Below are 25,449 nucleotides of genomic sequence, written 5' to 3'. Positions count from 1 at the left end.
TTTCTCCATAAAATGAAATACCTTTTCCTCATTTAGGGGCATGAGCCTAACTTCAAAATGTGGACACTGGTATGTTGTGGAATGTCTGTGCATTTTCTGTATACAAACATGATGTTGTGGGTCATTTTGATCCGGAGGCTTTCATGTGTATCGATATTGGCACGGGTCCAAAATAAACAAGCGTCTCTGATGTATTTTGCTTTGACTGGTTCTGGTTGCACTTGTATGATTATGTTTGGGGTGAAAATGAGTTTCCCCAAGCTTCTCCTTCTCAGTGCGAGAGCAGCAGATCTCTGACACAGACAGTCAAAAATGAGCTCTGAAAGATTTTCAGTCAATGAAGCCTTATCACAAATTCTGGACTGTAACAGTCAAATAGGAGAAGAGGTTTCAGAGGAGGAGTCTGCCATACCATCCCCTCCATCAGATGAGGAGAGAGATCATACAACAACCATCACCCAGAGAAGAGAGGACATGAAAGTCTAAATAGGGTGCTATAGAATGGTCACCGTCACCACAACGAAGTCAAGGTAGACTGTCAAGCACACAGGTACATTGTGTTCAACACGCGGAGAGAAAGACTGTGAAGGGATACATTTGAACAATAGGGTCAAATGACACCTAAGTGTTATCGTTACTGGGAAATACAAAGCAAATGCCTACTTGGGGAAACAAATGCTTGTTTGTGAGATATGTTTGACAAATAGTTATTAAATATAGAGTTTTGGTATTGTATTTCTTCTTCCTGAAAGGTCTGAGAAGACAAAATAAAGTTGTTTTGTTTTTACTTGATTCTTTGACTGTCTGGAGTGTTTGAACTGTGCGGGTCAATCTGACCCATCTCACAATGGGCGTAGTATTCTTTTCAGCAAAGCACAATCCCCCAATCAGAGGTGCGGGGGGATGCCTTAATCGACATTCCACGTCTTCTGCGCCAGGGGAACAGTGGGTTAACTGCCTTACTCGGGGGTAGAACGACAGATGTTTACCTTGTCGGCTCGGGGTTTCGATCCAGCAAACCTTCGGTTACTGGCGCAACGCTCTAACCACTACGCTACCTGACGCATAACTAAAGAAAGGATCCTAAACAAATTCCACATCAGCAAAAAATTACATTGAAGACCATTGGTACAAACAAAACAGTTTGTCCCAGTTTTAATACATTGAGTAAACATTTCCACGCTAAATTATTGTATATACATTATGAACTAATGAATCAAAAATATATGGTAATTGTGTCCTCAAGAATTAGGCAGTTGGGTCTATTTGATGCAATCTAACTAACGTGATAAAGATACCCCCATCAAAATCCTTCAGTTTAAACTATAGATATCTGGGGTGGAACGCGGCAGAGCTACAGCCCTGATTGTCCGACCAATCGGTGGTGTTCTAAGCGCAATGTTTACTGTGTATAGGCGGGGCCCTACGCGCAGCGCGTACTCTGTGTATAGGAAGAGGCGGCACTGACCACAACCCCAAAATCGCGGACACTGTGTGCCTTTGTGCAAAGATAGAGTCGTAGACATCCCACTTTGGTTTCCTCATAAAGTTCTTCCACAGTGCTTGAATTGTTTACTTGAGAGTACCTCCATCTGATTTCTCGATGATAGTCCTCCAGTTGTGTGTTTTTCTTTGAAAGTCCATTTGGGAAAAACATTTCCTCTGCCATTACTTTGATTTCCTCAACAGATTTCTTTTTGTCAACATAGAGGTGTCTTGTACCGCCACCGTTTACTGTCCTGACTTGCTTGAACTCTTTCCCCTTTTCATTGAAGTCCATCCAGCCTAGTTCAATTATTCTCTGTTTCTTCTTGGCATTGGTATTCCCCAACAATCCAGTTTTTAATCGTGTGGTTTGTTTATCCCTAACAGACCCTAATCTGCCTTTCAAGCTCTCTGTCATGGCATCCATGTAATTCGCTTGGCTGCAAAGTGTGGATAGTCCGTCTCCATACTCTGACAAATCACTGTCCGCCATGAATGGGATGACTGAAGTATCAATCTGCAAAAACATGGAAAACAATGATTTGTTTATTATAAACAAGGTTTCAATTGTAAAATAACATTATTTTTGACTGTAAATGTTGTGCTACTAATTGACCACTTAACATCCATTTCCCCAACACTAAATATGGTTACTCGGCCAAACACTTACACTTTCATTGGTTTCCACTGGTAAGCCCTCCTCTTTAATCCAGTCCTCTTCAATCCAATCATCTGCATAATGGACAATTCTCCTTTTCTGTGAAAAGTCCAAATAATGATTATTTAATTAATTATCAAAATGATCAGTTGTCAAAATAATATACAGTGCTGTCGGAATGTATTCATACCCATAGACTTATTCCACATTTTTGTTGTGTCACAGCCTTATTTCAAAATGGATTCAATATTTTTTTCTCACCCTTCTACACACAATATCCCATAACGCAGTGAAAGCGTGTTTTTAGAAATTGTCACAAATTTATTGAAAATTAAATACAGAAATATCAAATTTACATAAGTATTCACACCCCTGAGTCAATACTTGATGGAAGCACCTTTGGCAGCATTTACAGCTGTGAGTCTTTCTGGGTACGTCTCTAAGAGTTTTCCACACCTGGATTGTGCAACATTTGCCCATTATTCTTTTTAAAAAACGATTCAAGCTTTCCCAAGTCGCGCAACAGTCTAAGGCACTGCATCGCAGTGCTAGAGGTGTCACTACAGATCTGGGTTCGATCACGGGCTGTCACAGCCGGCCGCGACCGGGAGACCCATGAGGCGGCGCACAATTGGCCCAACGTCGTCCGGGTTAGGGGAGGGTTTGGCCGGCTGGGATGTCCTTGTCCCATCGCACTCTAGTGACTCCATGTGGTGGGCTGGGCGCCTGCAGACTGACTTCGGTCGCCAGCTGTACAGTGTTTTCTACGACACATTGGCGTGACTGGCTTCCGGGTTAAGCGAGCAGTGTGTCAAGAAGCAATGCGGCTTGGCAGGGTCGTGTTTTGGAGGGCTCATGGTTCTCGAACTTCGCCTCTCCCGAATCCGTACGGGAGTTGCAGCAATGGGACAAGACTTTAACTATTAATTGGACATCATGTAATTGTGGAGAAAAATGTGTAAAATGTACACACAAAAAATACAAATTCTTCAAGCAGTCAATTTGGTTGTTGATCATTGCTAGACAACCATTTCCAGGTCATACCACAATGTTCAAGTAGATTTCAGGCAAAACTAACGCAGCCACACAGGAATATTCACTGTCTTCTTAGTAAGCAACTCCAGTGTAGAGATTTGGCCATTTGTTTGGCCCTCCTGTCTCAGCCTCCAGTATTTATGCTGCAGTAGTTAATGTGTCGGGGGGCTAGGGTCAGTTTGTTATATCTGGAGTACCTCTCCTGTCCTATTCGGTGTCCTGTGTGAATCTAAGTGTGCGTTCTCTAATTCTCTCTTTCTCTCTCTCTCTCTCGGAGGACCTGAGCCCTAGGACCATGACCCAGGACTACCTGACATGATGACTCCTTGCTGTCCCCAGTCCACCTGGCTGTGCTGCTGCTCCAGTTTCAACTGTTCTGCCTTATTATTATTCGACCATGCTGGTCATTTATGAACATTTGAACATCTTGGCCGTGTTCTGTTATAATCTCCACCCGGCACAGCCAGAAGAGGACTGGCCACCCCACATATGCTCTCTCTAATTCTCTCTTTCTTTCTCTCTCTCGGAGGATCTGAGCCCTAGGACCATGCCCCAGACTACCTGACATGATGACTCCTTGCTGTCCCCAGTCCACCTGACCGTGCTGCTGCTCCAGTTTCAACTGTTCTGCCTTATTATTATACGACCATGCTGGTCATTTATGAACATTTGAACATCTTGTCCATGTTCTGTTATAATCTCCACCCGGCACAGCCAGAAGAGGACTGGCCACCCCACATAGCCTGGTTCCTCTCTAGGTTTCTTCCTAGGTTTTGGCCTTTCTAGGGAGTTTTTCCTAGCCACCGTGCTTCTACACCTACATTGCTTGCTGTTTGGGGTTTTAGGCTGGGTTTCTGTACAGCACTTTGAGATATCAGCTGATGTATGAAGGGCTATATAAATACATTTGATTTGATGATTTGTTTTAGGTTATTGTCCTGCTGAAAGGTGAATTAATCTCCTAATGCTGGTAGAAAGCAGAAAAAAAACAAGGTTTTCCTCTAAGATTTTTTGCTCCATTTTGATTATTTTTTATCCTGAAAAACTCCCCAGTCCTTAACTGATTATAAGCATACCTATAACATGATGCAGCCACCATTATGCTTTAAAATATGGAAAGTGGTACTTAGAAATGTGTTGTATTGGATTTGCCCCCAACATAACACTTTGCACTCGGGACAAAAAGTTAATTGCTTTGCCACCTTTTTTCGAGTATTACTTTAGTGCCTTGTTGCAAACAGGATGCATGTTTTGGAATATTTTTTACTCTGTATAGGCTTCCTTTTCACTGTCAATTAGGTTAGTATTGTGGAGTAACTACAATGTTGTTTATCCATCCTCAGTTTTCTCCTATTACAGCCATTAAAACAGTTTTCAAGTCACCATTGGCCTCATGGTGAAATTCCTGAGTGGTTTCCTTCCGGTTCAGTAACTGAGTTAGGAAAGATGCCTGTATCTTTGTAGTGACTGGGTGTATTGATACACCATCCAAAGTGTAATTAATAACTTCACCAGGCTCAAAGGGATATTAAATGTCTGCTTTATTATTTTATCCCATCTACCAATAGGTGCCCGTCTATTGGTAGAGGCATAGGAAAACCTACCTTGTCTTTGTGCTAGAATCCGTGTCTGAAATTCACTGCTCGACTGAGGGACCTTACAGATAATTGTGTGTGGGGTAAAGAGATGAGGCTAGTAATTCAAAAATCAGATTAAACACTATTATTACACACAGAGTCCATGCAGCTTATGTGACTTAAGCAAACATTAACTACTCATTTTATTTAGGATTGCCATAACAAATGGGTTGAATGACAAGGAATTTTTTTACAATTTGCAAAAATGTTCTAAAAACACAATTCCACTTTGACATTATGGGCTATTGTGTTGACCAGTGACCAACAAGCTCTACTTAAAGCGGCAATATAACATTTTAGGCAACTCAATCAAATTGAAATGTGAGTTAAAGATCTGTCTCTCATTGAAAGCAAGTCTAAGAAGCTGTAGATATGGGTTGTGTGTTCTATTTCTATGCTTCCCAGCTCCTTTTTGAGTCTTTTACTTTTCAGTTTTGTACACCAGCTTCAAACAGCTGAAAATACAATATTTTTGGTTATTGAAAATATCACAGCGGTTTAGATGGTGCAATGATTCTGTACATTATATACAGTGCATTTGGAAAGTATTCAGAACCCTTGACTTTTTCCCCCCACATTTGGTTACGTGACAGCCTTAATCTAAAATGGAATAAATTATTTTTTTCCCCTCATCCATCTACACACAATACCCCATAATGACAAAGCGAAAACAGGTTGACATTTTTGCACATTTATTACAAATAAAAAAAACAGATACCTTACTTACATAAGTATTCAGACCTTTGCTATGAGACTCGAAATTGAGCTCCGGTGCATCCGGTTTCCATTGATCATCCTTGAGATGTTTCTACAACTTGGAGTCCAACGGTGGTAAATTCTATTCATTGGACCTGATTCAGAAAGGCACACCCCTGTCTACAAAAGGTCCCACAGTTGATGGTGCATGTCAGAGCAAAAACCAAGCCATGAGGTCTAAGAAATTGTCCGTAGAGATCAGAGACAGGGTTGTGTCGAGGCACAGATCTGGGGAAATGTACCAAAAACGTTCTGCAGCATTCAATGTCCCCAAGAACAGTGTCCTCCATCATTCTTAAATGGAAGAAGTTTGGAACCACCAAGACACTTCCTAGAGCTGGCTGCACAGCCAAACTGAGCAATCTGAGCAAACTGAGAAGGGAGGTGACCAAGAACCCGATGGTTCACTCTGACAGAGCCCCAGAGTTCCTCTGCAGAAATGGGAGAACCTTCCAGAAGGACAACTATCTCTGCAGCACACCACTCAGTAAAAGGCACGACAGCCCACTTGGAGTTTGCCAAAAGGCACCTATAGGACTCTCAGACCATGATAAACAAGATTCTCTGGTCTGATGAAATGAAGATTGAACTCTTTGGCCTGAATGCTAAGCATCACATCTGGAGGAAGCCTGGCAACATCCCTACAACGAAGGATGATGGTGGCAGCATCATGCTGTGGGGATGTTTTTCAGCAGCAGGGACTGGAAGACTAGTCAGGATCGAGGGAAAGGTGAACGGAGCAGAGTACTGAGAGATTCTTGATGAAAACCTGCTTCATAGTGCTCAGAACTGTAGACTGGGGCGAAAGTTCACCTTCCAACAGGACAACGACCCTAAGCATACAGCCAAGACAATGCAGGAGTGACTTTGGGACAAGTCTCAATGTCCTTGAGTGGCCCATCCAGAGCCTGGACTTGAATCCGATCGAACATCTCTGGAGAGACTTGAAAATAGCGGTGCAGTGACGCTCCCCATCCAACCTGACAGATCTTGAGAGGATCTGCATAGAAGAATGGGAGAAACTCCCCAAATACAGGTGTGCCAAGCTTGTAGTGTCATACCCAAGAAGACTCCTGGCTGTAATCGCTGCCAAAGGTGCTTCAACAAAGTACTGAGTAATGGGTCGGAATATTTATGTAAAAACCTTTTTTCTTTGTCATTATGGGGTATTGCTTGATGAAGAAAAAACGATTTAATACATTTTAGAATAAGGCTGTAACGTAACAAAAATGTGGAAAAAGTCAAGAGGTCTGAATACTTTTTGAATACACTGTATTGCTTGTTTTGTCAAACTGAAATAAGGCAAACTATTAGAATTTTAGCAACCAGGAAATGGTGTAGCGATTTTTGCATATTGCATCTTTAATCCAGTTTAAATTCAGGCTGTAACAACAAAATGTGGAAAAAGTCAAGTAGCATATTAACCGTTGTGTGGTGGTTCATGTTTTTTTGTTATTCACCCAATGTTCTTGGGTCTGATGGACCCACAACATTATTGGGTTAAAACAATAGCCTTAATTTACATACAAATACTTAAAACGTTGACTTATATTAATTACAAGCAATATAGACTGCATACATGGTTAGTATTTGCCATTTACCTCTGCTAGATCACATTAATCAATAAAAGCTCTACTCGTTTAAAAAAAAAAATCTATTAGAAAAATCTATTATAATCAAGATATGGGTGGAATAAATCAAGGTTATATTGTACAAATAAACAAAACAAGGTTATCACTATCAATGTTTAATGCTTTGAACTGAACAAATTGGAAGGACAAATTTTACTTACAGTATTTTATGGAAATGATAAATGAGCCTCATTGTATACAAATTAAGGCCGGTCTACACACCACATGAGGGACAGAGTTTTACTGTGTGTGTGCTGCAAATGTATTTCTTGCACTTGACGCATGTGTACTGTGTCTTCCTGTCCTTCTTGGGTCCACACACATCGCAGCGCTTCTTCTTGTTGCTACCAGTTGCAATCTAGAATGATGAAAACACTTAGTTCAGGAATTTTACTAAACATCACACTCACTCACATATTAGAGCTACAACAGGTCAAGGTAGGAGAGTCACACACACACCAACATCACTCAAACTTACTTCCGGTATTGGAGTAGTTGATTCCGTGGGTCAGGCGGATGCGGCACCAGCATCATCCTCCTGAATCCTCCTCACGATGGCTGCAGAAGCTGGGGTCCTTGGGATGTTGCCTCCTCTGGATCTGAGGTCTTACCAATGTCTTGCCCAGCTCCTCGAGAAAGAGCCGTCTTCTCTGGCGCTTCCCTCTGTTCCAATCTGGGTTCAACGCCATCCACATGATATAAGTGTTGTATGCTGAGATGTCCAAGAATATCACAAGTGGCCAGCATAGGGTGCTTCTTTTTGCAGCGGTAGCCAGTCACCAGCTTGTTTAAATTGTCCACCCCTCCTTTTGTGGCATTGTAATCCATTATGATTTCTATTTGATATTCCTGGGCACAAATTCTCCCATCCCTATGCAGCGTACTCAAGAATTGATAGACCTGTTCTGTGTATTCAACAGCTGAGGTGGGAGCTCTGGCTTGTTTTTCCGTATCCCTCCTACCATTGTCAGCTTCCTCTTGAGCTCCCGTCCCAGCTTGCGAAGTAAAAAATAAAAAATAAAGTTATCGCAGGTGATGTGGCCACAGAGTCCCTGTGTCACGTCCAGGACAACCTGCATCCCTTGGTCCCTCTCAGAGGCTCCATCGGGCTTCCCCATATACACTAGAAGTTCCATGCATATGATGAAGCAGCATCACAAGCAGCCCAGATCTTGATTACATATTTTGCGAGTTTAGACGATATGTACTGCCTGAAGGAGCAGCGGCCCCTAAATGGCGTAACCTGCTCATCAACAGTAACGTTGAGCACAGGGTTGTAAAACAGTGGAAGGCTGTCCACCCACTTGTCCCACACTGACCTGATTGCAGCTAGCTTGTCTCTCTGCCACCGAGCTGGTCTGGTGGATATAGAAGCGGATAATCCTGGAAATAATGTGGAAGTTTTCCAGAAACATTGTTGCACAGAAAAGTTATCTGCCAGTTTCTGCCTCCCATAGGGATTCTGTGGACTCACCATTCGATCTGAAAACACCAGTAAGGATAATAACCCCAAAGTATGCATGTAAACGAGTTTGGTCCATCTCCTTCCATCCCTCTTCAAAAACACACATTCCATCCAAATTAGCAGTCCAGAATGATTATCTGGATGGTGTCTGAGATTAACAGTTCATTAGAAGACTTTATGTCCTGCACATGAGTATCTGCGTCGGCCCTGGTTGCATCCTTACCACATTGGCATGTGGGGTGGCTCATTCCTTGGTCAAGAAGACCATTCAATTAGAATTTTGTCATCTATACTTCTCCTCCTGCAGACCGCTGATGAGCTGGTTGGTGACAGGCTGGTCCTAAGGCTGGCTGCGGGTCAATCTCATCCTCCTCTTCCAACTCAATCTCAGACTCCAAATTGACAGAGACATGATCCTCATATTTGAAAAATTCTTAATCTTCCACAGTGGAAGACACTCCTTCAAGACTAGCTTCTCTCTGAAAAAAGTATTTCTAAAAGGCCCTCTGAGCAGAGATTATTTTTGCCATACTGAATTATTGTGGTAAGAAGCCACACCACACAAAGCTATTTATTTGTTTTGTCCCTCCCCCAATTTGCACCTGGCTGGGGAAGAGCGTGGGAAAATACTGATTTTTTTCTATTTAGTTTTACAACGTATCGAAATTCCAGGCAAGACATTGTGTACTTTCACACACCACAAAGGGTAAAGAGTGTGAGAAAAGCGGGAGGCAGGAAGGAAGACAAACAGGTTCTTGGTGCTGTTTTGAAACAGTACGTGCAGAGAGGAGGAAGACGGAGTGAAGGCACATCGCAAACTTTTTTTCCCTCACCTACAAACACACTTTTATTACCCTCTGGTCCAGTGAACCCGAACACCACATAGGTAATATAGATTTGTAGGGGGGTGCACAGTGTTGACTCAATGAAAATGTGTTATTTTTACAAGTTGTTTACAAGTTGTTCACAGAAAATGAGCCAAGGCCAATGAGTCTCAGGTTTTTCATTTTAGTAAACATTGAAAATGGGTCCCACAGACCCGAACACCACACAAGGTTAAAGCATTCAGTAACGACATAAGAATACAAGGATGGTTTGGTCCGTTTCATCACTGGTATACAATGCATTAGTGGTTGAAATACGCCTGGCATTAGGAACTTTTCATGTATTTTCCACTAAGGTAAAATGCCCCTTTAGGTGACACAATGAAAAGGGCTTTATAAAAGACTTTAATGCATACCACATGCAGGGCTGCACTGCAGACCACAGGGGATGCTTTTATTGTCCATACAGTAATAACATTTTTTTTTTTTTAACTAGTTAGAATACCAGTCCCACAATCACACCATACCAAAAAAACAAACAAACGTGTTTCACTTCACCATGTACAGTATAAAAAATATATAATTTGAAATAAAGTGGAGGATCTTATACATGGTACTGTATACAAGCATTAGAATAGGAGGTGACTTTGCTAAATTGTTTCACGAAAAACATGAAGGGTTGGCAGCGACAGTTCCACCACCGCTTATTGGCTCCTGAAGTAATCAATTTCCATCACCACCATGTTGTAAGCCAATTCTTGTTGCACTGCCACCATGTTTGCCGGTGCAGATGTCCCTTGCCCATCATTCACTGAGGCCATTAATTTCATTGTAGAGATCTGTTAAGCCAAACTGTCCCTCATCGCCTTTCTGCTGGTCTCATTTGACACTAGCCACTCCTTCAGAGCCTCAGTCACCTCGTTTCTGTCCTCAATCTTTACTGGCTCCAGCACGTCCCCGGACCGGAGGCAGATGTTATGCAGCACAGTGCACATTGCAAGCACTTTCGGGATGAAGAATGGGTGGAGCTTGACGGGCTGGAGGAAGATGTGCCAGCGCTTTCTCATGATGTTGAAGGTCCTCTCGATGGGGGAAGAGAGCCTTGGCGTGGTTCTGGTTAAGCTGGTCGTGCTCTGGGTTCTGATCAGACTTTGGATATGGTGTGATGAGGCACACAGGCGTCTGTAGACAGGGGTACCCGCCATTGCCCAGGAGGAAGCATCTGGGGGGAGGGTACAGGGCACTTTTCTACAGGGGACTATGCCTGAGCACCTTCAAGTTGCTCATAGACCTAGGCAGCCCCGCGAAGATATTGATGAAGCGGCATGTGGTCGCAGACCCCTTGGAAGTTGATGGTGGGGAGGGGGATGTTCACCTGGACATTGTTGGGGGTGCGGTGCACTGGGGATCTTGACCCTGACGTGGCACACGACTACTGTCCATCCCCCTTGAGACAGTTTTATAGGAGGTCCCGTGGGCCAACTAGTAAATAAAGACAAGGATCTTTAACATTGCCGTCTATCTGTCATGACCAGTCAGTGACAAGGAGAACAGAATTCAGAAATTCCCTCTAAAGTCATTAGTCGGGATACGAGTCTCGTTCAGGATCACAGAAGACTTTGAAGATAGGAGTGGATGGACTCAGCTTACTGCACTGAAGTGGAACCTCCGTTCTGTAAGAAGACGACGAATTGTATGTAAATAAACACGTAAAGGGACTTGGTAGCCTGCCTGGTAGTCTGAGGCCCATGTTGATACAAAGGGCTATTTCTGTACATTCAATAAGCTTCGAGTTTATTTTTTATTGTTCTCCAGTGTCTTTTGAGGGGATTTGAGTTTGTTGTTAATTTCCTATTACTGTAGGACCTTGGGAGATGCAAAGCACTTGAAGAGCTGGAACAAGATTCCTTCTTGAAGAACGTTTGCATTGTTTGGTTTGACTGTTGGAATGCGGTGTTTTAGTTTGCTTTCCCATCCTTCGTAATGTCTGATTCATTTCTATTTTATGACCACAACATGGCTCAATAGAATCAAATCATGGAATGAAGCACTGTGCGAGTTCCATCTTGGTGTGTGTGTATAGGTCACAATCAACCTGATAATCGCAACCATGTCAACATCACGTGCGTTTGTATTACATAAGCCTTCATTCAGATAAAAAACGTCTGAGGGGGAAGGGGACTGACCTGATGCTGGGTCATTGATGGTCCTGGAGTTTCTTTCTCCTCTGTTCCGTCGCTGCGGTCTCCTATTTCTTTTCCGTCTCGCCACAGGCTTTGGCTCCACTCCTTGCCATACACCATGTCCACTTTGGGACACGGCTGCTCACCTGCAAACAGAGACCGTTGCCATTACAGTAAAAAACAACTTTCTCTTCAAATGAACTTATTGTGTGTCTAGGGGAGGAAAAATAATGATCCACTATTCTCAAACAGAGTCGTGATGTATCCATTTTTCCAATACCTATGGGGCAATGATGATTTACTGTCGCACTCACCGGTCATTGGACATGGTGTGTCATGTTCTGTGCCTTCATTTATTTCCTTCTTGATGCGAAGTACTTGTATTCCATCCTTCTCCATGGCAACAACTTTTAGGCCTTCCCCTTTATTGAAAGCTGTAGCCTGCATCAAACACAATGACGTCCCACATGATTTCCACTAGGAAACAACTGCACGTAACACATAGAACATGCATTGAACACCTCATCTGAATATACAGGTTAGTATATAATTATAGGCAATTCCACAATAATTGACTGAGATATTTCACTTTAAAATATGTCAAACTAAAAAGAAATGATTGCAGAGTTAAATAAAGCATACAACTCTGATGATAACAGAAGAATGGTATTTTACCAAATAAGGCTAAGTCCATTATTGCAAGAACAGCTCAAACAAACAAAGAGAAACGACAGTCCATCATTACTTTTAGACACGAAGGTCAGTTAACACAGAGTTCAGAACTTTGAACGTTTCTTAAAGTGCAGTCGCAAAAACCATCAAGCGCTATGATGAAACTGGCTTGCATGACGACCTTGACGATCTTTTCATGTCTGTGAATTTAATTACGTGAGTAATGGCGGTCGAAATGCCTTTATGCGCAAATATTGATATAACAACCATATCAAAGTAAACACTATGACATGTTGTGTGGTCCTCCCACTACGACTCGGGAAAGCATACGGTTTATTAGGCTACAGATGACATAAGTTACGATGAACTTCACAGGGCGATGAAAGTGCACAGTGGTGAGCTTGATGCTGCATTCCAATAAATAGTGTCTTATTCTGGTGACATGACGGTCAATGATTGGCTGCCGTTTGACAAAAAAAAGTAAAAATAAATCGCACTTTTGTCCATAACAATCTCACCCTGAAGTAGGCTATAAATCACATTTAATTTGTCACATGCGCTGAATACAACAGTTGTAGACCTTACAGTGAAATGCTTACTTACAAGCCATTAAACAACAATGCAGTTAAGTGTTAAGTAAAAGATAGATAAGTAAAAAATAACAAATAATTAAAGAGCAGTCGGAAAATAACAGTAGCAAGGCTATATACAGGGGGTACCGGTACAGAGTCAATTTGCGGGAGCACAGGTTAGTCGAGGTGATATGTACATGTAGGTAGAGTTAAAGTGACTATGCATAGATAAACAGAGTAGCAGCAGCGTAAAAGAGGAGGGACAATGCAAATAGTCTGGGTAGCCATTTGATTAGCTATTCAGGAGCCTTATGGCTTGGGGGTAGAAGCTGTTAAGAAGCCTTTTGGACCTAGATTTGGCACTCCGGTACCGCTTGCCATGCGGTAGCAGAGAGAACAGTCTATGACTAGGGTGGCTGGAATCTTTTAAAAAAAAATAGGGCTTTCCTCTGACACCGCCTTGTATACAGGTCCTGGATGGCAGGAAGCTTGGCCTCAATGATGTACTAGGCCGTACGCACTACCCTCTGTGGTGCCTTGCGGTTGGAGGCTGAGCAGTTGCCATACCAGACAGTGATGCAACCATTCAGTATGCTCTCGATGGTGTAGCTGTAGAACTTTTTGAGGATCTGAGGACCCATGCCAATTTTTGGGGGTTTCCCGAGGGGGAAAAGGCTTTGTCGTGCCCTCTTCACGACTGTCTTGGTGTGTTTGGACCATGATAGTTTGTTGGTGATGTGGACACCAAGGAACTTCAAGCTCTCAACCTGCAGTGTATCTGCAAGCTGTTGGCCAGAGCGCACATACCAAGACCCTAACCTTACCATTTAAAAATGTGAACTTTGATGGTATAGGGCCTTCCCAAGGATCAGTCCGTTACCATGGAACTGATTTTATACCAAAGATGTTTTATAACTAACACAAGACGGACCACAGCCTGTCATATCCAATGGGAACAAATTATTCATAGTTGGCAGAACAAAAAGGAGGGTGGGGCAGAGCCAAGGACGATCTAGCCAGATCCTATTGGCGTTTTCTAGCATGTTTCCGTTTGGGCACGCCTATTCTGAAGCGCATGTGCAGTAACTCCTCTTTACCATATTTGGCAATGAATATTCATCCGGTGAAATATATACTAACCTGGGATTGGCCTGCTGGCTCCAAAGATTGCAGCCTTGCACGGGTCTTCTCTGCACAAGCCTTAACATCTTCCTTTGTTTGGACAAATTGATCTATATAATTACCATAAACAGAAACCATGACATTTTTATTTGCCCAGAAAGAAATCGTGTAACGTTAACAAAATCAATACAATAAAAAGCTTTCAACTCTCCACACACACTACCTTACCGCCACCAGCTTCGGCTACATGACAACCAAGATAACGCTGCTCCGCAGCTAGTTTTGCTTCCAAATTTTGCATCTTATTTTTATTCGACTCGTTCTCGGCTTTCAGTGCTTCGTTCTCCCGTCTACTCTTGGACAACTCGTCGCGAAGGGCCACGGCGCTGCCCTCTACAAGTCTGACTATTTCCACGACCGCTGCCCTCATTACCGCGTTCATGAGAGAGGTTAGCTGACTTTGGAGGTGGGCAGCATTCTCCATTGTCATTTGCTAGTAAATCTTTAACTTTGTTGAGAAAACGAGAATGTTTAGACTTGATCTAAATAGACTCGTATCCACGTTTACCTTTTCCCTGGCAAAACAAATGGTTGAACAATGGTTGTGCACGACTTCCTATTTGGGGCGGAGCTATTGACGAGATTTATCACGAGGTCACGCAATAAGTATTGTGTTGTGCGAATACAAAATTCATTTCGAATTGAATTCGTTTAATTTGAGATTGATTTCAAATGTAATGGCCATCAATTCAACTATACAACAAGCAACTGTGATGTCACTAGTCAAAATATTATTATTACTTAATGTGCTACAAATGTCTCTCAAATTATGTTTTAAATTATATTTCTATCTCAATGTTCCTCGACTGTAACCTCAATATTCATCAACTATTTCTAATACCACTAAATTTCATGACAAACTTAGTCGATCTTATATCGATTGTCTGGGGCCAAATTAACGTTTTTTCCCTCCTAATCTCGCAAATCTCCGTTTTGGACAATACCACACATAAACCTCGATATGAGTCAAACATGTATTCTAGTGTCAAAATTGACTACAAAGTGTAAATAGGATCATTTCGGTCATAAAGTCTTGTCCAAAACGGAGATTTGCGAGATTAGGAGAGAAAAAAAACCGTCACAGAATAAAGAATACCATACATTTCCATTGGTTTGGGTTTATTTCAAACCTGCCCACAGCAGGCAGCATCCAAGTAAATCATAAATTCTGAGTGCTGCTGTACGCGACCCGATCCCAAATCCTTGTCCAGACGCTGAGACGCGATAGTCCGGCATCCCATTGTGACATAGATACACTGCTCTGAAACACTGAACACCACCTCCCCACAATTCCGGTATGCGTCCTCTACTAATTTGAATGTGTTGAAAGATAGAGAAACTGTTTGAGCTGTGCCGAGAATTTAAAAAGTATGACAGTCAACGGTCCATTATTCTACAACACTGCAGTGTGTACGCATACACGTTTTGGACTATGATAGACGCATAATGCCCATTGTCAATTTGTTGTGGCATTCGATATTTCCCAATGGGGCTAGTTAAGAACCATCAGAAAATTACACAATTACATGGGACAATATTGTAAAATGTCAGTAGCTCTAAATTTCAATGACAACTTCAAACCAACTATAAATTGTAAAAATGCATATATGAATATTGAACGCATTTAAATTAGATAACTAAAAGGTGTGCAACATGAAAATATTGTCCCATTTACATTGTGTAATTTATTGACGGTACCTAACTCTGGTTAAAGCAACAAAAAAATCTCATGACAGAAACTTAGTCGATCTTATATCGATTGTCTGGGGACAAGTTAACCTCCCCTTTCATACTTTAAGGAAAGAGGTTCATTTTGTGTGTTAAACTGCGAGTTTTACCAATTCCAGTCCCCTTGCTTAGATGGTACGGGGTCCTCCCCGGATCATTTTTATGTAGATGAACTGGCTTAGATGGTATGGGGTTCTGATTCTGGTTCAGTTCTGATTACTTGTAAAAAAGGACATTCTACTCCATTGCCATTGTTTGGTACCCTTCCCTGTGCCGAATCCTGTCTCATTATTTTAACTAAGCAAGTCAGTTAAGAACAAATTCCTATTAACAATGACAGCCTAGGAACAGCATGGCTTGGTTGTTGCTCTGACATGCACTGTCAACTGTAGAAACAGCTCAGGGATGATCATTGGAAACAGGATGCACCCGAGCTCAATTTCAAGTCTCATAGCAAAGGGTTTGAATACTGATGTAAATGTGAAATTTCAGTTTGTTATAAATTTGCAAAAATTTCAAAAAAACTGTTTTGCTTTGTCATTATGGGAGTATTGTGTGTAGATGGATTAAATTGATGTTTTTCTCCATCAATTGTAGAATAAGGCAAAATGTGGAAAAAGTCAAGGGACCCAGATTCAGAAAGCATTCATAAGACATTTTTTTCTTAACTATAGACTTAAGAAAGTTGGTATTCCTCAAAAAAAAAAATGAAAAATGTATTGCACTAAGCAAAAAGTTAAGAAATTAGATTCTTGAAAATAAAGTTATTGGAAATGTTCTTAATTCCAAGATAGCAAAACCCTTGTCTTAAACTTAGGGCAGTGAGAGAATAAACTCATGAAAGCAAATTAACATGTTCTTGCATTTAAAATAATCAATACTGAAACTTTGAGTAAGTTTGTGTGAATTAAACATGTTTTAGCAACAAAGGCCAAAAGTGTTTTCCTGCGATTGCATATAGAACTTTTGTGCATTGACTTGTCAGAATACTTTTCACTCTATGGCTCTAGAAACTTGAATGCATCTTGAGAGCACAGGAGGCTGCCAAGGGGAGGATGGCTGATGATAATGGCCGGAATTGCCATCAAACACATGGAAACCATATGTTTGCTGTATTTGATACCACTCCACCTATTCCGCTCCAGCCTTTACTACGAGCCCATCCTCCCCAATTAAGGTGCCACCAACCTACTGTGCTCGAGTGGAATATTTATCTTGCAAACAGAACACACAAGCTAACTAGGTAAACTATTCTACTATTGGGCTGTCTAAATTTTAATAACATTACATGGCAAAAATAGTAGCACTGGAAAGTTACATACTGAGTGATAAAGTATAAGCTTTGAATTACCAGCTACGGTAGGCTACACACCGCTGTTTGAGTTAAGCGCTGTTTTGGTGCACATTATAGACTATTTAATTCGCTTCATCTGAACATCAGTGTCATCAACAATCATGCATGTCAGTTCAGTGCACACAGCGTAACAGAGAAAATTAAATATTAGAGAATACATTTATTTGGGAATACATTTTGTAGAACAGACATGCTTCTGTCTGTATTAGGCTATGTCATCTCCAAACCAGCAGTGACTAGGAACTTTAACTCCTGCTAGCCTCACAGGTAGGCTAACCAAATAAATTCAAACCAACTGCCACGGTCGCACACCTGTCGGCTGAAGCTAATTGGCGAAAGAAGTTGGAAAGCTGGCTAGCTAGTCTAAGCTACTTCAAGGCAACACGGTTTCACGTTATCTAGAAAGGTGAGTGACTAATGTTTTGGCAGGGTGGAAGTACAAACGCTTCTCAAAACACACACAAACAAAACACACCAAAGCACGCCCCCGAAACCCAAATCTCATTCTGTCGCATTTCCTAAAGAGGAGAATTTAAACCGAGGCTAAATCAGGAAATTCTTTAAAAGAACAGAACAACAAAATCTGACAGCCCACTCTGAACACTGTTGGGGTAATTTATAGAGTATTACACATTATGGTTCCAACCTGGTTTATGAGTTTAGCGATTTGAGTTCAGCCCCTAACAGAGCTGCTATACTGGGGGCGTAGCGTTGGTGTAACGAAAGTAGACCGTCATTGTAGGCATTTAGCTGCTACAGAATGTATCCTGGAGAAAGCTTGAGCCACTTTATCAAACACTCTCACGGTACCTTTTAACTAAAGACGATGTGGACGATTAAACTACGGAAAGCCATTCATTTTGAGTGGAAGAGAATTGAAATTGGGCAGGGAGCGTTGGGCAATGTGAGCGTGAAAAGAGCGGGACCTTAGTTGGGGAAAGATTAACTTTATGCAAAAACTCTTAGCCTGAGTATTCGAAGGCTGATTTCAAGGTTTGGTCCTGCCGTACATACCTACATATGCTACGGTCACAAGACGCAGGCCTTTATTGTCCTTAGAATTTCTAAGCAAACAGCTGGAGGCAGGGCTTTCTCCTATTGAGATACATTTTTATGGAATGGTCTACCTATCCACGTGAGAGACGCAGACCCGGTCTCGACCTTTGTTTTTATTGAAAACTCATCTCTTCAGTAGGTCCTATGATTGAGTGTAGTCTGGCCCGTTCCCCTCTCCATTAGGTTCTCTGACCCTATTACGGGGGCTGAGTCACTGGCTTTTTAGTGCTCTTCCCTGCCGTCCCTAAGTGGGTTGAGTCACTGACGTGATCTTCCTGTCCGGTTTGTCGTCTCCTCGGGCGGTGGAGATCTTTGTGGGCTATACTCGACCTTGTCTCAGGATGGTAAGTTGGTGGTTGAAACCCTGACCTGTTCAACGGATTTGCTACCTTGTCCCAGACCTCCTGTTTTCAACTCTCCCTCTCTCTACCGCACCTTCTATTTCGACCTCTGAATGTCCAGCTATGAAAAGTCGTGACATTTACTCTTAATACACTGACCTGTTGCACCCTCTACAACCACTGTGATTATTATCTGACCCTGCTGGTCATCTATGAACGTTTGAACATTTTGGAGAACAATCTGGCCTTAATAATCGCCACCCGGCACAGACAAGAGGACTGGCCACCCCTCAGAGTCTGGTTTCTTCCTAGGTTCCTGCCTTTCTAGGGAGTTTTTCCTAGCCACCGTACTTCTGCATTGCTTGCTATCTGGGGTTTTGGGTAGGGCTTCTGTATAGCACTTTGACACCTGCTGATGTATAAAAAGGGCTTAATAAATACATTTGATTGATTACGCAGCACTATTGACCAATTTATTCTCACTATAGCTTCTAGACCCTAATGGATTGGCTGTTGATGCCTAGCATGCTTGCTAGCACCCAAACGAGGGCAAAGACAGCGTGGCGAGGCAAAAATACAAGTGCTAGTTAATCCCCCCGTCAGGTGTGAGCTGCACATCAATTTTATTTAACATGCTGCTCACTCGTCCAGTGTAGCAGCTCTGTAAGTACTGCTTCTTGCCATAATGATGCTCTTGGTTTTTATCTCCCCCCTCAGGTCTACAAGGGCATCTTCCCATGTGCCTCCGCACATCTTGCCAAATGAACATACCTTTACAGTAAAGACAAGGTTCAAATCTCTTCGCGCCACTATTCGGTTTGGGTTTCCTTTTTACTTTGAGACACCCGGATCCCTTATTTACGACATTAGTGTTGTGTTGGAAATTTCCCTTGTTCCTCAGTTTCTCCAGCAACACTTTCCTCTGTCTTGAAGCTATGTCAAGACTTAAGACATAAGCAATTTCAGCATTTTCCTTCTCGTGCTGTTTCAAGTGGCGGGAGATCTTCGATTGGGGCTCTCCACATACAAAACAGTAATTTACATTGCCTTTACAAGGGCCATTTTTTCTCCCTCTCTTCTTTCTTCCAGAGTTGTTCATGTTGTCAAAGTCCATGGACTTGTCTAATTGGGTGTCCATGACAGCTGCTGCACCTGGTAGCTTCACACATTTCGGGACCATGATGTTGACTGGTGAAGTCAAGAAGTGGTTTTCTTCAAAGTTCAAACAACTTTCTGGTTCAAAACTTCCAAATGCACAACTTTTCTCCACATCACAGGATTCAGTGGTGTTCTGGTGCTGTGGAGAAAGACCAAGAGGAACATTTGTCACACTGTCTACACATACATTTCCATATACTGAAGTTGTACCTGATACAACGCATTTGAGCCCAACACTGCACCTTTCCATTAATTACCTTATACTAGTCTGTATTCTGTTTGTCCATTGCTGGCAGCACCTATTCACTATGTCATATTCCAGGTAATGTAAATGTACTTGATTCTGAGTAATCAGCCTCACTCGGGGCTTGACCGATCAGAAGCATCATTTTTCTTCTCACATTCTGAGTGCAACAAGCAGCACCCCCCCTCCTATTTTATACCACAAATAATGGAAAGAGGTTCATTTTGATGTACCTGAGTACCAGCATCTGATGAGTCAGCAGGTTCATCTTCTATGACGGACTTCTTTACACAAACACTCCGCCTTTTCTGAGCCGAAACAGTCTTGACCTGTGTGTTTGACATATTACATGTTACAGCTTTCATTTGTTACTTTTTCCATGGCACATGCCGATGCTTCTGTAATGGGAACACATTCTCTCACACACACGCTAAGGTACTAAAGAAATAAAACATAAGAGGCACTAAGGATTTTGAGGTGTATATATATTTATTTTCATAAACTTGATTTAACTTTTATTTAAGCAGGGAGTCATGCTGATATCATGGTCTCTTTTGCAGCTGAGCCTTGCATGATAACATCAATTACACTATATACACACACACACACATCAATATACATAAAAAGCAAACGAAAGCGTATGTGGTTACCTCATACAACACATAAGCCAAGTTACATATTATTATAACACTAAACCCATCCAGCCCCTTAAAAAATTTGAAAAGCATTTATCTGAATAGTTCACTTCAAAAAGTTTGAATATTCATAAAATGTAAATACTAAAGATATGAACTGCCAACACTAACTTCAGAGAACACAGCACAATGGCATCCGGTTACATACTGCATGCAGATTCTCCTAACCACACTAGGCACCAGTCAACACGCAATGTTACACATCTTCCTTAACTTCAACACACAAACACGAGAAATTCTCATTAATGTAAAAACACTGTCCTAACAGTAGAGGACTCCTGCAATATCTTCACTACCTCTTTGACGTGATTCTATTTCCTGCCAACCGCCGGAGCCAACAACGGGCCCAATTTGTGCTGATTAGGATATGACCGCCATTCTCTGCCAGCATCTCTGGGTTTCTGCGCATCACAATGTCTCGTGTGGCTACCATCAGCATGGACGGGCTAACCTGACCTCCAGCTCTTTTCCTCACCATTACGAAGCGAGTAATCTCCTCATCAAACATGTCTGTTCTGAATGGCCTCAAATGGGGTAGGTCTTCCACTTTCTGGACGCCCATGCTTTCGACCGTCTGTTCGTAGCTGATCCTCATGGACCTCACAGTGTTGGGGCTGATGCGTCTTCCCAATTCCTCAGACATCATGGCTGCGGCCATCTGTGCACCCACCTCCATGCACATCCGCGCAATCTTGGCCCTTTGCTCGGGGGTGTACCTGAGGTAGGTCCCTCTCCTTTGCGGGTGCGGTTGAGTTCTTACTCTTCGGCGCCGGCGCAGATTTCGTAAGTCCACAGAGCTTGACTGCCCAGGTGTAAGCCACTGTGGAGAGAGAGCTATGTTTTTCAATCAGTGTGTTAGAGATAAATCAAATAAAAAGTGTGTGTGCGCATCAATGGTGTGTGTAGGTACCGGAGCTGAGCCATAGATCCGTGCTATCCGGGATCCCTGGGACATCCCTACCCCATTGAAGTGTAACTTTAAAAATGGTTATGGTTAATGTCTAAAACCAGATTGGTGGACTTGGGCATAGCACAGTTTCAGCTGCTACTCTTGTTTTAGATGTGTTAAATTGCTTAGATCATAAAAATCACTGTGCTGCCTTATTTATAGACTGTTCGAAGGCCTTTGACAGTGTTGATCATCGCAATTTAATTCAAAGGTCAACTAAAATAGGCCTGTACCAGGCTTCTTGCAAGTGGTTTGAGAATTGTCAGACAGAACATTGGTGTTAAGTCTAAGTTCCTGGATCTTAACGAAGGTGTACTACAGGGTTCGGTACTGGGACATGTTCTCTTTACATAAATAATATTGGTCTGTTAACTTGTAATATTAATCTGTATGCAGACTATACTGTAATGTATGTTATTGCCCCAACAGTAGACCAGGTGTTAGAGCTGTAATCTGACTTTGTTGCCTCACAAAATGCCCTGGTTGGCCAAGATTAAATATGTTCTCTAATTCTCGCAACAAAAAAATCAGATGGACTACATAGTGTACAAAACATTAGGAACACCTTAATATTGAGTTGCACCCGCCCTAAGAACAGCCTCAATTTGTCAGGGCATGGGCTCTACAAGGTCTCGAAGGTGTTCCACAACAATGCTGGCCCATGTTGACTCCAATACTTCCCACAGTTGTGTCAAGTTGGTTGGATGTCCTTTGGGTGGTGGACCATTCTTGATACACACGGGAAACTGTTGAGCATGAAAAACCCAGCAGCGTTACAATTCTTGACACACAAACGGTAGGGACGTCCCAAGGATCCCGGATAGCACTGTCCCTAAGCCATAGGGCAGACAGAGCATCCCACTATCAGATCAGGGGTGTGGGCAATTTATGCTTTTTGACCCCCCCCCCACTTTCTAATCTGAAATCACCATTGATTAACTTCTCATTTTTACTGATAAAAAAAATAGTGAGCTCGTCCTATGACAATATTTATCTTTAGAAATTAGCCTGGCATTAGCCAATTAATATAAAAGCTTTGGATTTTACAGGGTCTCAAAATCAAATGGTTATACCGTTTGGAATTTTATGCTTTGACCAATGAATGAGACCATGCTCAGCTCCAGAAAATGTTGCCGTCTTAACCTGTTCCGGTAAAAAATATTGTTTAAAGAAGAACTACCAATACTATTTCTTATGGCGAACCTGAGTAATCTAAATAGAATCTGACTGAAAGCCCCAATCTGCAGTTGGATGTGAGTTGTGTCCACGCCCCTAGGCTACACAACTCCGGTAAAACACAATTTTCTACGTGCATTTGGTAACAATTAGTTTAGTTAAAATTAGTTTATAGACAAGCAAATTACATTGCTTGTCACTAAACTAATAAAGCCTGATTTATGACATTGTGAAAGACATTTTATAAGCATCTGAATGTGAAAGATGCCACGCAGATGTATGAATAGCCTATTGGAACAGGGATAGGCCTACCTCTCGTTGGCTCGAGCAGCTGTCTCCCGAACTGTGCGCACAGTTGTTATCTGACAGTCATAGTTACAAGCATAAAAGTTCATAGGCTACTGAACCGAAGGAGGGGAAGCATCAATTCAGTCACAACAGATGAGATATTTTCAGAATATAACAATGACTAAAAAAAATTAGTGAACCAGTGATTCAATGTTCAATCGGTTTGGCTCCTCTTAAAACATTTGAACCGGGGGACCTGTACATTTAAGTGAATTATTACATCCCTACTGTTCTTGCCATTATACTCCTTCCTCCAAGTTTACTTCTGTCAACTCTGAGTTTGCATTACATCCTTTCGTTTTTTTTCCCATTCATTGTCAAAGGCTCAGTCTGTTGTGATTGGAATGTGAACAAGTCAAGTGAAGTAGCCAGAGAAGGTATGAGACTTAAAAGGGATATTTTACTCAAAATAACCATGTAGTATAGTTTCATTAGTCCACTGTTGAAATGGTCCCCAAATGTTTTTGCATGCCAGCAGTAAAGTTAATATCTAAAAGTGTTATCATATGATGCACTTGCGTCATCACATTTTGCACTGAAGACATAGAGAAACATTTTCTAATCTAATTCTGTGGCTGTAGGTCTCAATCGGACACTCCCAACCATGTCAACAGCTTCTGTATGTAAAGCTTACATGTCTTTACCAGATAAGGACCTCTGCCTTAGAAAGAGAACTGACCTGTCGATGGGTCACCGATGGTCCTGCAGAGTCCTCCTTGACAGCATCTCTGTCTCGCCACAGGCTTTGGCTCCACTCCTTGCCATACACCATGTCCACTTTGGGACACGCCTGCTCACCTGCAAACAGAGACACAAGCTTTGTAAGTGACGTGTAGGACAGTTTGAAGGACATTATTTCAAATCATCGACAATGGGACCTGATACAATCTGATGTAACAACACTTTCGACATGAGGCAAATGTGAATTGTTACCTTCTGTTGAAATTCCAGTCTGTGGGTCCTTCTTCCGATGTGTGCCTTCATGCCCCGCTTCGTTCTTAATGACAACGATTTGAATCCCATCCCTCTCCATGGCTGCTGTAGTCTGAATCAATTACAGTGGAATGAAGTCCCACATGTTTGCATACAGACCATGAAATAATATGCACATGGGATGCAAATTATGCATCTATGTAGTCCAAGATTTTACTCCTGGGCTAGATGTAACGTTACTCTTATAAACGTGCATTTCTGGCGGCCTTCTTCCGTTAGAGGTGTTCAGAGAACGCTAGACAGCTCATCAGCACAGGCGGTCGCTCGGTCTTTCATAAACACACGCTGTAATATGGCGATAACCATATAAACAGGTGTGTATCAATTGAACCTTTTGTTTATTGGATATTATTTCTAGCTGGTATGAAAAATAAGGTCATTATGCTTCTAAAACCGTACAGTACCGCAAGCAATGCGTCTTAATGTTCAGATTGAGTGTCGGGGGCTCTTAAATCGGACTGCAGAGTTTTGTTAAGAGTTTGTGTAATAGAACAGAATTATGATCAAGGGCTAGCATCTAACTAGCTAAATATATTAGGTGACAGACTGCTGTTTTGACATTAGCTTGGTAGCAATATAGGTTAGACAGCTAGCTACTTGTACCTCGTCCATGGTATGAGCAGATTGTTGCAGCCATGATGATGCATTGTCCTCATCTGAAGAATTAGGAAGACCAGCAGCATCTCTATCTCTTTTGGGGCTGACGCATCCACCTGGGCCACAAACAGAAGAAACACCATAAGCAAGCGAACGTCAACTAGCTAGATGCTGTCTCTTGCTTATCCATATTCACTGTCCAGTTTGTAACGCCTCCATCATTGCAAGCGAATAAACTAACGTTAGCAAATTGCCCTACCTTTACCGCGAGCTGGAGTTCCAACACAACGATAACACATGGAACATGGTCGATTTCCCGCTGTCCACAGTTCTGCTTCCAAACTCTGTAACTTGTTTTTGTTAGACTCGTTCTCAATTTTCAGTGCTTCGTTCTCAAATTTACTCTTGGACACCTCCAGACGAAGTTCAACGGCGCTATCCTCCACAATTCGCAGTAGTTCCACGACCGCAATTTTAACAAGCGAGTTCAAAACAGAGGTTAGCTGAGTTTGTAAATAGTCACAATTCGCCATGGTTGTCTCTTTCTTTATACAATGGCAAGTATGTGAACGTGCTAAGTAGTTTGAAGGTGATAGTGCTAGCTAGCACCTATGTGAAGCTAGCCACAATAGGGGAAATTGCTGTTTGTTTTTAAAAATAAAAGTCCTTCATTGAGGGGCAACTCAATATTGAAGGTGTTTTGTACACTC

The 25,449-nt window shown here is 42.1% G+C and overlaps 2 protein-coding genes across 6 annotated transcripts; both read right to left on the bottom strand.

Annotated features, from left to right (window-relative positions):
* Positions 1–1,120: 1,120 nt before the first annotated feature.
* Positions 1,121–14,686, bottom strand: LOC112260057. Of its 4 annotated transcripts, XR_006084287.1 has the most exons (7): positions 14,269–14,675; positions 14,059–14,150; positions 11,989–12,115; positions 11,678–11,820; positions 7,364–7,560; positions 2,156–2,242; positions 1,121–2,002 (listed from the first exon to the last, which is right to left on the bottom strand). XR_006084287.1 is itself a non-coding variant. In XM_024434857.2 (6 exons), the coding sequence occupies exons 1-6, from the start codon at positions 14,528–14,530 to the stop codon at positions 1,424–1,426; spliced, it is 1,290 nt and encodes a 429-aa protein (XP_024290625.1). In that variant the 5' UTR covers positions 14,531–14,686; the 3' UTR covers positions 1,121–1,423. The 4 variants fall into 4 exon arrangements, 3 of the variants coding, with proteins under 3 accessions (XP_024290625.1, XP_042184384.1, XP_024290626.1); XM_024434857.2 differs by lacking the exon at positions 7,364–7,560 and having other exon boundaries at positions 14,269–14,686; XM_042328450.1 differs by lacking the exons at positions 1,121–2,002; positions 2,156–2,242 and having other exon boundaries at positions 7,306–7,560; positions 14,269–14,674.
* A 1,947-nt stretch (positions 14,687–16,633) lies between these two features.
* LOC112260054 lies at positions 16,634–25,380 on the bottom strand. Of its 2 annotated transcripts, XM_024434850.2 has the most exons (6): positions 24,999–25,380; positions 24,746–24,855; positions 24,083–24,194; positions 23,829–23,947; positions 20,215–20,310; positions 16,634–19,876 (listed from the first exon to the last, which is right to left on the bottom strand). In XM_024434850.2, the coding sequence occupies exons 1-6, from the start codon at positions 25,270–25,272 to the stop codon at positions 19,163–19,165; spliced, it is 1,425 nt and encodes a 474-aa protein (XP_024290618.1). In that variant the 5' UTR covers positions 25,273–25,380; the 3' UTR covers positions 16,634–19,162. The 2 variants fall into 2 exon arrangements, with proteins under 2 accessions (XP_024290618.1, XP_024290619.1); XM_024434851.2 differs by lacking the exons at positions 16,634–19,876; positions 20,215–20,310 and adding an exon at positions 20,452–21,496.
* Positions 25,381–25,449: the final 69 nt, after the last annotated feature.

Source organism: Oncorhynchus tshawytscha, linkage group LG10 (assembly GCF_018296145.1).
Source record: "Oncorhynchus tshawytscha isolate Ot180627B linkage group LG10, Otsh_v2.0, whole genome shotgun sequence".
Classification (NCBI taxonomy): domain Eukaryota; kingdom Metazoa; phylum Chordata; class Actinopteri; order Salmoniformes; family Salmonidae; genus Oncorhynchus; species Oncorhynchus tshawytscha.
Note: the sequence above shows the minus strand (reverse complement) of the source record. Positions and strands in the feature narration are given on the sequence as shown.